Below are 12,371 nucleotides of genomic sequence, written 5' to 3' on the forward strand. Positions count from 1 at the left end.
CGAACCCATACAACAAAGGAGGAAAAGAACGTGAAAAAAAAAAAAAGGTGACGTCTTTACCGTTGCGTCCCTTGCCAAACCAGGAGTGGCAAAGGTTTAAATTAAGGCTAGTCAACCTCAACAGAAAAGAGGAGATGAATTTCGAAAATATCGGCGTGAAAAGCGACCCCTTCCTGTAGAAAAGTGCCCAGTTGAGGGTGAAGGAATTAATATTTTTAGTCAATTCTTCGATATTTATTGTCCGAAGGGTTGAGCTTCAAAACGATACCAGTCTTATAAAAATCCGTAGCCTCTGTTGAAAGTTTTAGGCAGACATACAAACATACATATATACATACATTTAAACAGACAGGTGAGATTTATATTATAGATGATAGTTGCTGCGACCCAACGAGTCACTTGTATGTCTCGTGAGTTAATAAATATTCAACGCACATTAGTTAACCGACCTGGTGTCTAACTCTACCCTCGTGGGGAGGCAAAGAAGTAGGGATGTAGGAGTCATAAATATTAGTCTTCTTTTGTAGAGAGAAGTCCCTGTTAGGTGATTTGATAATTAAAGGACTAAGAAATAGGGGTGTGATAGTTAGAAATGCGTGCAACTCTGATGAACCCGACATACAGCAAAATCCCACCACACTTGATTGTGCAATAATGTTTTCACCTGCGTAGACTTTTATTTCTAAGATATTTATTATTGGTTAAGGTTGTATTCTCCGAAATATAAGCGTTGTTTAAAATTTTTACATAAAATAGGTATAATATACGTTTGAAGCCAAATTACAATGCAAAGATTGTGGGAAGCAAACAAACATTTATTTAAAACTAGTGGAGATGGGGCGGGGCGCTCGGCTTTGCCCGGTCGTAAAATACGCTTAAATATGATATTTTAATTTGTCCAGATTTCGTATATTTTATTATAGTCGTGATTTCAAAAGTAAAAACAAGAAGTATTTAGGTGTCATCATCAGTAAGTGTTTTCACTCCTCGGTCTTCCCCTCCTCCTTGACCCTTCGATTATTTGGTGTAGTGCTAGCGCTATAAGTTTTTCCTTCTTTTTTTTGGGGGGGGGAGGGGAATATGGGTAGAGGAAAGATAAGGGGGATGGGACGAAGATGTGAAGAGGAGGGGGATGGAAAAAGAATGTGAAGAGGAGGTAGTAGTCAGTCTACAACTTCGCAGCTTCAGTTTTCATTATTATTGGCTCACAAGGTGCTTTCACACAGCTCATCAAAGATCTCATTGAAAACAGCCTGTGGTGCTCCCTGGAAGCTGAGTGACAACAAGTCTCCCTAGATTTGCAGTACTCTCCACCTTTTTCAATAACATTTGCAAATAAATTTGCATTATCGCAACAGCTGCTTGCCATTGATTTCTCGTTGGCAGTGGCCATTGGTCTTCACTGGAATTTGAGTGGCAATAAGCCTCCCCAAAGTCTCAATTCTCTCTGCACTTATACAGTGGAGGTCTGGTCAGTGCTCACTCCCCGGTCTTTCCTTCCTCCTCGACTCTACTTTGCTATTCGGTCTCATCCTTTTTTTTTTGGAGGGGGGGGGCAGTGATGTGGTAATGGGGGGTGGGGGTGGGTTAGAGAACTTATAGTTATGCAACTTCAATGTTCTTGGTTCCATGTAGCGCTTCATGTTTTGTCTTTGCAGCAGTTTGTCTGGTCTACGCTTGTGGTTCGTGTGTGTTAGTCTCCACATTCAAGATTTTTCCTTAATACTTCAGCTGTTTTCATTATTGTTGTTTGTTGGATTTTTTCCAGTCATTCCTCTGAGTCCAATTTCTCCCATTCTTTTTTTCAAAGTTTTTTGGGGATTGTTCCTAGTGCTCCTACTATCATGGGCATTATTTTGATTTTCTTCATCTTCCATATCCCTTTCAGCTCTCTGTCTAGCTCCGTGTATTTGCTCTGTTTTCTTTGATATTCATCCTTTGGTCAGCTCCGTTTCTTCTTCTCTTTGATATTCACCCTTTGGTCAGTTCCGTTTCTCCTTCTCTTTGATATTCACCCTTTGGTCAGCTCCGTTTCTTCTTCTCTTTGATATTCACCCTTTGGTCAGCTCCGTTTCTTCTTCTCTTTGATATTCACCCTTTGGTCAGCTCCGTTTCTTCTTCTCTTTGATATTCACCCTTTGGTCAGCTCCGTTTCTTCTTCTCTTTGATATTCACCCCTTTTGTCAGCTCCGTTTCTTCTTCTCTTTGATATTCACCCTTTTGTCAGCTCCGTTTCTTCTTCTCTTTGATATTCACCCCTTTTGTCAGCTCCGTTTCTTCTTCTCTTTGATATTCACCCTTTGGTCAGTTCCGTTTCTTCTTCTCTTTGATATTCACCCTTTTTGTCAGCTCCGTTTCTTCTTCTCTTTGATATTCACCCCTTTTGTCAGCTCCGTTTCTTCTTCTCTTTGATATTCACCCTTTGGTCAGCTCCGTTTCTTCTTCTCTTTGATATTCACCCCTTTTGTCAGCTCCGTTTCTTCTTCTCTTTGATATTCACCCCTTTTGTCAGCTCCGTTTCTTCTTCTCTTTGATATTCACCCTTTGGTCAGCTCCGTTTCTTCTTCTCTTTGATATTCACCCTTTGGTCAGCTCCGTTTCTTCTTCTCTTTGATATTCACCCCTTTTGTCAGCTCCGTTTCTTCTTCTCTTTGATATTCATCCCTTTTGTCAGCTCCGTTTCTTCTTCTCTTTGATATTCACCCTTTTGTCAGCTCCGTTTCTTCTTCTCTTTGATATTCACCCTTTTGTCAGCTCCGTTTCTTCTTCTCTTTGATATTCACCCTTTGGTCAGCTCCGTTTCTTCTTCTCTTTGATATTCACCCTTTTTGTCAGCTCCGTTTCTTCTTCTCTTTGATATTCACCCTTTTGTCAGCTCCGTTTCTTCTTCTCTTTGATATTCACCCTTTTGTCAGCTCCGTTTCTTCTTCTCTTTGATATTCACCCTTTTGTCAGCTCCGTTTCTTCTTCTCTTTGATATTCACCCTTTTGTCAGCTCCGTTTCTTCTTCTCTTTGATATTCACCCTTTGGTCAGCTCCGTTTCTTCTTCTCTTTGATATTCACCCTTTTTGTCAGCTCCGTTTCTTCTTCTCTTTGATATTCACCCCTTTTGTCAGCTCCGTTTCTTCTTCTCTTTGATATTCACCCTTTTGTCAGCTCCGTTTCTTCTTCTCTTTGATATTCACCCTTTGGTCAGCTCCGTTTCTTCTTCTCTTTGATATTCACCCTTTGGTCAGCTCCGTTTCTTCTTCTCTTTGATATTCACCCTTTGGTCAGCTCCGTTTCTTCTTCTCTTTGATATTCACCCTTTGGTCAGCTCCGTTTCTTCTTCTCTTTGATATTCACCCTTTTTGTCAGCTCCGTTTCTTCTTCTCTTTGATATTCACCCCTTTTGTCAGCTCCGTTTCTTCTTCTCTTTGATATTCACCCTTTGGTCAGCTCCGTTTCTTCTTCTCTTTGATATTCACCCTTTGGTCAGCTCCGTTTCTTCTTCTCTTTGATATTCACCCCTTTTGTCAGCTCCGTTTCTTCTTCTCTTTGATATTCACCCCTTTTGTCAGCTCCGTTTCTTCTTCTCTTTGATATTCACCCTTTGGTCAGCTCCGTTTCTTCTTCTCTTTGATATTCACCCTTTGGTCAGCTCCGTTTCTTCTTCTCTTTGATATTCACCCCTTTTGTCAGCTCCGTTTCTTCTTCTCTTTGATATTCACCCTTTTGTCAGCTCCGTTTCTTCTTCTCTTTGATATTCACCCTTTTGTCAGCTCCGTTTCTTCTTCTCTTTGATATTCACCCTTTTGTCAGCTCCGTTTCTTCTTCTCTTTGATATTCACCCTTTGGTCAGCTCCGTTTCTTCTTCTCTTTGATATTCACCCTTTTTGTCAGCTCCGTTTCTTCTTCTCTTTGATATTCACCCTTTTGTCAGCTCCGTTTCTTCTTCTCTTTGATATTCACCCTTTTGTCAGCTCCGTTTCTTCTTCTCTTTGATATTCACCCTTTTGTCAGCTCCGTTTCTTCTTCTCTTTGATATTCACCCTTTTGTCAGCTCCGTTTCTTCTTCTCTTTGATATTCACCCTTTGGTCAGCTCCGTTTCTTCTTCTCTTTGATATTCACCCCTTTTGTCAGCTCCGTTTCTTCTTCTCTTTGATATTCACCCCTTTTGTCAGCTCCGTTTCTTCTTCTCTTTGATATTCACCCCTTTTGTCAGCTCCGTTTCTTCTTCTCTTTGATATTCACCCTTTGGTCAGCTCCGTTTCTTCTTCTCTTTGATATTCACCCCTTTTGTCAGCTCCGTTTCTTCTTCTCTTTGATATTCACCCTTTGGTCAGCTCCGTTTCTTCTTCTCTTTGATATTCACCCTTTGGTCAGCTCCGTTTCTTCTTCTCTTTGATATTCACCCTTTTGTCAGCTCCGTTTCTTCTTCTCTTTGATATTCACCCTTTTGTCAGCTCCGTTTCTTCTTCTCTTTGATATTCACCCTTTTGTCAGCTCCGTTTCTTCTTCTCTTTGATATTCACCCTTTGGTCAGCTCCGTTTCTTCTTCTCTTTGATATTCACCCTTTTTGTCAGCTCCGTTTCTTCTTCTCTTTGATATTCACCCTTTTGTCAGCTCCGTTTCTTCTTCTCTTTGATATTCACCCTTTTGTCAGCTCCGTTTCTTCTTCTCTTTGATATTCACCCTTTTGTCAGCTCCGTTTCTTCTTCTCTTTGATATTCACCCTTTGGTCAGCTCCGTTTCTTCTTCTCTTTGATATTCACCCTTTGGTCAGCTCCGTTTCTTCTTCTCTTTGATATTCACCCCTTTTGTCAGCTCCGTTTCTTCTTCTCTTTGATATTCACCCTTTTGTCAGCTCCGTTTCTTCTTCTCTTTGATATTCACCCTTTTGTCAGCTCCGTTTCTTCTTCTCTTTGATATTCACCCTTTTGTCAGCTCCGTTTCTTCTTCTCTTTGATATTCACCCTTTGGTCAGCTCCGTTTCTTCTTCTCTTTGATATTCACCCTTTTTGTCAGCTCCGTTTCTTCTTCTCTTTGATATTCACCCTTTTTGTCAGCTCCGTTTCTTCTTCTCTTTGATATTCACCCTTTTGTCAGCTCCGTTTCTTCTTCTCTTTGATATTCACCCTTTTGTCAGCTCCGTTTCTTCTTCTCTTTGATATTCACCCTTTTGTCAGCTCCGTTTCTTCTTCTCTTTGATATTCACCCTTTTGTCAGCTCCGTTTCTTCTTCTCTTTGATATTCACCCTTTGGTCAGCTCCGTTTCTTCTTCTCTTTGATATTCACCCTTTTTGTCAGCTCCGTTTCTTCTTCTCTTTGATATTCACCCTTTGGTCAGCTCCGTTTCTCCTTCTCTTTGATATTCACCCCTTTTGTCAGCTCCGTTTCTTCTTCTCTTTGATATTCACCCTTTGGTCAGCTCCGTTTCTCCTTCTCTTTGATATTCACCCTTTGGTCAGCTCCGTTTCTTCTTCTCTTTGATATTCACCCTTTGGTCAGCTCCGTTTCTCCTTCTCTTTGATATTCACCCTTTGGTCAGCTCCGTTTCTCCTTCTCTTTGATATTCATCCCTTTGGTCAGCTCCGTTTCTCCTTCTCTTTGATATTCACCCTTTGGTCAGCTCCGTTTCTCATTCTCTTTGATATTCATCCCTTTGGTCAGCTCCGTTTCTCCTTCTCTTTGATATTCACCCTTTGGTCAGCTCCGTTTCTCCTTCTCTTTGCTATTCATCCCTTTGGTCAGCTGGAACAGCAAAGTCCACGATTCTACAGGACTTTTCTTTGTTGTTAATTATTACAACATCTGGTCTTCTTGCTTGGATGGGTTTATCAGTTTGTATGTCCATGTTCCATAGGATTTTATGATTCTTATTTTCAAGTACTGTTGCCGGCTTATATTTGTATCACGTGCCTGTGCATTCGAGATGCAGTTGTTTGCATAATTAAAAAAAAATTTTTTTATTACATTTTCACCCCAAACAAGGCACATTGCCACTTTGGTGTAGGGGGCTACTATCAGGGGCAGCAACTACTGGGGCACTATGTTGGGATTTGGGCAGCAAATTCCCAGTGTACTGCCTTTCCCGCTTGGTTGTGTCTGTTCTTGTATTTCTTTTTGGCTGCATTCACTTCTATATGGTTTATTGTTTTGTCTCTTTGTCCACAGAATGTGTATTTACTGTTTTCTTGTGTTTTATCGATCTTTGCTTTGATGTGGTTGTTTCTTATTGAGTTATCTTGTACTGCAGATATTGGGGATTTAGTTTCTCGTCTTATGTGTCCTTTTCGCATCCATGTCCAAGTGTTTTCATTATTTTCATCTTTTGTCATCCTTATGTAGTTATTTTTATTCCCATTTTTATCCCCCTCTGTTTTCTGTTTTGTCGGATTTTTTTCAGTTTCTCTCGCTGCCATGATTATCCTTTCAGTGTTTTGCCTTATGTATTTTCTAAATTCTATTTTTGGTGCTCACAGTCTTCTATGCAAACTAGTCCTCTCCTGCCTTCTTTTTTTTTTTTTCACATAAAGTCCGTCAACATCGTCCTTTGGACGTAGTGCATTGTGCATGGTCATGAGTTTCCTGGTCTTATCAAGCTGTCTCAGTTCTTCTTTGGTCGACTTTATGAATGGTCCTGAGTATCTTATTAGTGATACTAATGTATTTATATCTTTTTATTAGGTTTCTGTAAGTTTTCTTGTTCTCTTGAGGTATTCATTTCCAATTCTCTCTTTTATTTCTGTAGTTTTGATGGTGTCTGCTTCCAGAACTGTCAAGTATTTATGTGTCTTGTTCCCCTAGGCCCCCCTCCTCCTCCTCCTCATCATCATCATCATTATTATTATTATTATTATTATTATTATTATTATTATTATTATTATTATCTAAATATAAATTTACTTGTCCATATGTCCAGTGTCACAAAAACCATCATCATCGCAAACATTAATGAGAAATGAATTATCTCCCTTTATAGTCGCTCTTTATCAGTTAGAAATCATTAAAACCATTTCCAAAAAAGAAAAACATGGCTGTCTGTTTACGATTTCAAATTGGCTTTTCTATTTTGTAATTTAAAAAAAGGCATGTTGAGAAGAGACTGTAAGATTTTATTATAGTTTCGTTTTAAAATTTAAAAAAATGTACAAGTGAATTGTTATCTGTTCTTATATAATTTATATAAAAAACTATTCAGAAAAAAAAACAACAAAAAAAACAATGTGTTGTGTTGAGTTTTCATTGAAAAAAATTATTTTAAATCAAATTTTTAAAACTTTATAAGGTTAAAAAAGAATTTTCTAAAAAAATTGTTTTAAATCTGTTGTATAAATAAAAGAAATAGTTTTATTTTATTTTTTATTCATTTTATTTATACTGTGCTTGAAAATTTTTCAGCTACCGTGGAATTTCCACGGTTTCTGCTTTTTTATTTTTTTTGTTTATTTTTTTTTTTTAAAGATAATTGTGATCTTAGTAACTAGTATAAAATACGAAGCAAAAGAATATATTAATTAAAATCTAATTTTCAAAATTAACCCATGCTAAATCAAAACAAATTTACTCCAATAGTTTCTTCCCCAGAACCGCAAGACTCTGGAATTCCATTCCAGGTCCCTGCTTCCCCAACAGTACTGACGTGCAGAAGTTCAAGTGTAACGTGAACCGACACCTTGCTGCCCAAATCCCTACATAGTACCCCAGTAGTTGTTGCCCCTGATAGTAGCCCCCTACACCAAAGTGGCAATTTGCCTTGTTTGGGGTGAAAATGTAATAAAAAAAAATAAATAAATAAAAATAGGTCACGGGAGATAACTCAGAAATATCTAAGAGTTATTTCCCCTGAATATTTTAATCTTATAATTGACAATTCTCTAAAAAGATGCAGAATAAACTTCGAATATATCAAATTATTATTACTATCTGTAAAAATCTACTAAATTACGATTTTATTAAAAACTTAATACAAAACCTCGGAATTTCCATGGATTCTATTATTATCATTATTATTATTATTATTTTATTTTTCAGGGATGGAAGTTGAATATGAACAAAGCTGAAGAAGAAACATTGAAAAAAGCAGTTCTTTAAAGTGATAAAAAAACATGGATGCCAAAAAAGGAAAAAAGAAGGAACTAAATAATGAGGAGCGCCAGTTCCTTGGTTCCGTCGCGAGAGGAGATGTGGCTTCAGTTAGACAGGCCCTCGCCGAAGCCAAAGAAAGGTTCATTGATAAAAGTTGCAAGGACTCACTCGGACGATCAAGTTTGGTGATCGCCATTGAAAACGAAAACGATGACTTGGTCAGCCTCCTTCTTGACAACGATGTCGACCTCGAGGACTCGCTTCTTCACGCCATCCGAGAAGAGTATGTGGATGCTGTTGAAATGATTTTGACGCATCAACTGAAAAAATTTGGGGAAGATGTGAGGAATTTTTTTTGCTTATCTAAAACTAACATATGAATCCGGCATTGTCCGGGAATACACTCTAAAGATTGTTTAAATGTATTCAGGTTTCAACTGAATCATCATCATCATCATCATCATCATCATCATCATCATCATCATCATCTTCCTCTCACAGTAGCTTCTTTTCAAGAACTTCTTCTTGCTGACCTTTTCCTTGCACTTATAGTCTGGTTAGGCTGTCTGAAGATAATGGTTTCCTGACCTAAAGTGCACCAAACATGTTATTGTTTTCCTTTTCTTTTTCTTTTGCAAGAACTCAATCATGTTTTTTTTTTGTTTTTTTTTACATAGGCATCACCACTTATCAAGGCCAAGAGGCCACTCGAGGATAAGGGTTAAAGAGTGTACAGTAGAAATTGGACAGTTTAGTAATCGTTAGTAATGGAAATTCGGTAAATTTGTTAACTTAAGTGGGACTGCTCATCAAGAACTTGTTTACGTTAGACTTGAAGACAACCATATTGTAGTCAGCTTGAAAAGTAGGAAAACGGAAGACAATTCCACGGGCGTGCAGTTCTAAGAAAGAAGCTTTGCTCATGGAATATACATTTAGGTTCAGGCACAGATAATGAGTGGGGGGAATTATGTTCTGCAAAGTAAAAAAAAAAAAAAAAAATGGAAGAATTTTCCTCTACAAAACAACCAAATCAAAAACAATGAATAAATATTTGAACATATAAAAATATTTGAACATATAAAAATATTTGAACATATAAAAATATTTGAACATATAAAAATATTTGAACATATAAAAATATTTGAACATATAAAAATATTTGAAATTTTAAAAAATATTTGAACATATAAAAATATTTGAACATATAAAAATATTTGAACATATAAAAATATTTGAACATATAAAAATATTTGAAATTTTAAAAAATATTTGAACATATAAAAATATTTGAACATATAAAAATATTTGAACATATAAAAATATTTGAAATATTAAAAAAAAATATTTGAACATATAAAAATATTTGAACATATAAAAATATTTGAAATTTAAAAAAAAAATACATTTTTTTCTAAAATCACTGGATTCTGCATTTGATAACCCGAAAAGAGCTAATATGTCATTAAAAAAAAAAACAACCAAACTAAACCAAATCTTTTTTTTTTTTTTTTTTTTTTACATAGGCATCACCACATTATCAAGGCCAAGAGGCCACTCAAGGATAAGGGTTAAAGAGTGTACAGTAGAAATTGGACATTATAGTAATCATTAGTAATGAAAATTTGGTAAAGTTGATAACTTATATGGAACGGCTCATCAAGAACTTATTTACGTTAGACTTGAACACAACCATATTGTAGTCAGCCGGAAAGCAGGAAAACGGAAGACAATTCCACAGGCGTGCAGTTCTAAGAAAAAAGCTTTGTTCATGGAATCTACGTTTAGGTTTAGGCACAGATAAAGAGTGGGGGGAATTATTGATAGTGTTTACAGCTAGACGAGTGTTTCTTGTAAAAGTTTGGTGAGGGGGGACCATAGATTGAAGCTCAGTCGAACACTTTCCATGAAAATAACGATACATCAGAGACAAACTCGCAACATCTCTTCTGTGAGATAAAGGTTGCAAGGAAGAGAAAAGGACATCTCCTACGAGGCTACGAAGTCTATTTTGAACTCTATCAAGGCAGGCCAAGTCCTTTCTAGCAGCTCCTGCCCAGATGTGGCAACAATATTCCATCCTTGGACGTACCTGGCTCTTATATAGATAGAGAGTCTTGTTCTTTTCAAAACTAAAGTCAGTAGAATCTGCTGTCTTTGTGCTAGTCATCTTTCGTTCTTTTTAACTCCTTACACTAAGTAGCTTCATGTCTTGTCTGGAGTGATTTCTAAAAACTGCAGGCTTGTAGAGCGATTTCCTTAAAAAAGAAAGTCATCCATTTTTCCTAGAGTAACAGGTTAATGTATACACTTTTATGTCCAGAGCAAAACTCTTCTGAAATCAACTAATTGAGGATCACTGATCAATGTTTTCTTGGTAACACATTTGCCACTTATAGCGAAATTGGCGAAATGGCCACGCCTCTTTTTAGCAAAATACAACCAACCACGCGCATTATAGCTCTGAGACCGTTGAGCGTAGGTGGTCATACCAAGAACTTTAAACCATTGTTTCGATGTGTCCATACCATTAAAGTCTCCTGTTTTTGTTGAACACCTTTCCCTATACTGTCCAGATTTAATTTTCCTCTGAGGTCATCAGATCTAAACTTGTTTTTAAGTGTTATGCGTCATTTCATTCTCATATCATTTCTCTCCATGCAAATCATGTTAATTTTTTTTTTTTAATTAACGTAAACACTAAGACACTTCAATTAAAAGTCAAATAGGAACAGGTAAAATTATAGAGGAATAAAAGACCAATCAAATGAAGTATAGTTTGTCTAAACAGTTACATTCAATTTAGCTTAAATTTGCGGTTTTTGAAAAAAATGACAAGCGCAAACTTCCTTTTTGGCGCCACTGTGTATATATATATATAAACACCCTTTTCTACGTGTGGGACGAGCAGCTCATAACTGTTTTCTCTCTCTCTCTCTCTCTCTCTCTCTCTCTCTCTCTCTCTCTCTCTCTCTCTCTCTGGCAATTTAATGGAAAGATAGAAAGATCTCCTCTGCTTATTTGCCACATCATCGCCAGCGTTTTCCTGTCTATGTGACGTCACATTACTCGAATTTGCATGGGAATATTCCTTTATTTTCCTTCCATAGTGGGAAAATGTAATACAAGGTTAAGGAAAGTGGGATTTGGAGGAGCTAACGCTCTATAGGAAGAGACTTTCGCCTATAAAAAATATGTGGACAGCCCCATCGGCATTTCCTGGTAGGGGTGTCTCAGAGGATCAACAATAGTCCAGACATTGATGGCTTTGGGGTTTAGGGACCCCCCCCCAACTGAAATTTTGCTCTAATTTTGACCGTTACATGGAAATGTACTATGGTAACCGTAAGCCACACCCTAAATCTTAACCCTAAATTCTAACCCTAACTAGTATATCTAAATATTATATTCGCCTCTTCTTGACAAATCAAAATTTATGCTTCATGAATGTTTAAACCACCTAACATGCTTTGGGATGTGATCCCAGATCTCAGTAAATCTACTATGACATCATCAAAGATGGGCACCCATCACCACCCGCCGCAGAAGCTCAGCCTTATAAGGAAAAATCCTTCAAAACTCTAATCCTAAACTTCTAAGACTATATTCAGAGATTTTCCTTTTTTCACCTCGACCCACAACTCTTCCTGTTATATCTTCATCTAGGGAACATGTAGCTCTTTTTTCTTTCTTTTTCTTTTTTTGCCTCCAGATTTTACTTAAATTTGGATTTTTCATGTAGACGTACCATGCTGATCGTAATCCACACCCTAAACTCTTACCCTAACCCCCTTTCCCAAATATTTTGTTCGCTTCCCATGAGACTACAGAAGACAAATCCCTATTCTGGATTCAGGTGAACCCCTTTCGAAAAATTAGTGAATCATCATCACCATTATCATAGGCATCATCATCATCATAGCCATCATCATCATTATCATAGTCATCATCATCGTCGTCATGATAATCATCATCGTCGTCAGTTTATGCCCGTTTTACATGCTGGCATGTGTTGTCCAGCTTTTAGAAATTGACTTCCCAACTAACCTATCTCTGGCCAGGTCTTTATTTATCCCCATTTCTCTTATCACTTCCTCTCACGTTGTTCTTGGCCTTCCTCTGTCAAATGAACCTGCTACCTCAACTGATCTACGCCTACTAATGCAAACACTCTCATCATCATATTTTTTTGTTTAACATCAACAAGCTGGCATGTGTTGGACAGCTTTAAGAAATTGACTCCCAGATTAACCTATATCTGACCAGATCACTATTTTTCTCAAATTTATCTTTCTCCC

The 12,371-nt window shown here is 37.3% G+C and overlaps 1 protein-coding gene across 3 annotated transcripts in view; it reads left to right on the forward strand.

The window, feature by feature from the left end:
* Positions 1-12,371, forward strand: part of LOC145259101 (transient receptor potential-gamma protein-like) — a 159,431-nt gene that overhangs the window by 91,659 nt on the left and 55,401 nt on the right. For all 3 annotated transcript variants that reach the window (XM_080116756.1, XM_080116755.1, XM_080116757.1), the window contains exon 3: positions 8,020-8,414. In XM_080116756.1, the coding sequence (XP_079972882.1) occupies positions 8,094-8,414 (321 nt within the window). In that variant the 5' untranslated portion in view covers positions 8,020-8,093. The remainder of the gene's footprint in view (positions 1-8,019; positions 8,415-12,371) is intronic.

The sequence above is a fragment of the Euprymna scolopes genome, chromosome 34, assembly GCF_053919585.1.
Source record: "Euprymna scolopes isolate OS-2025 chromosome 34, ASM5391958v1, whole genome shotgun sequence".
Taxonomy (NCBI): Eukaryota; Metazoa; Mollusca; class Cephalopoda; order Sepiida; family Sepiolidae; genus Euprymna; species Euprymna scolopes.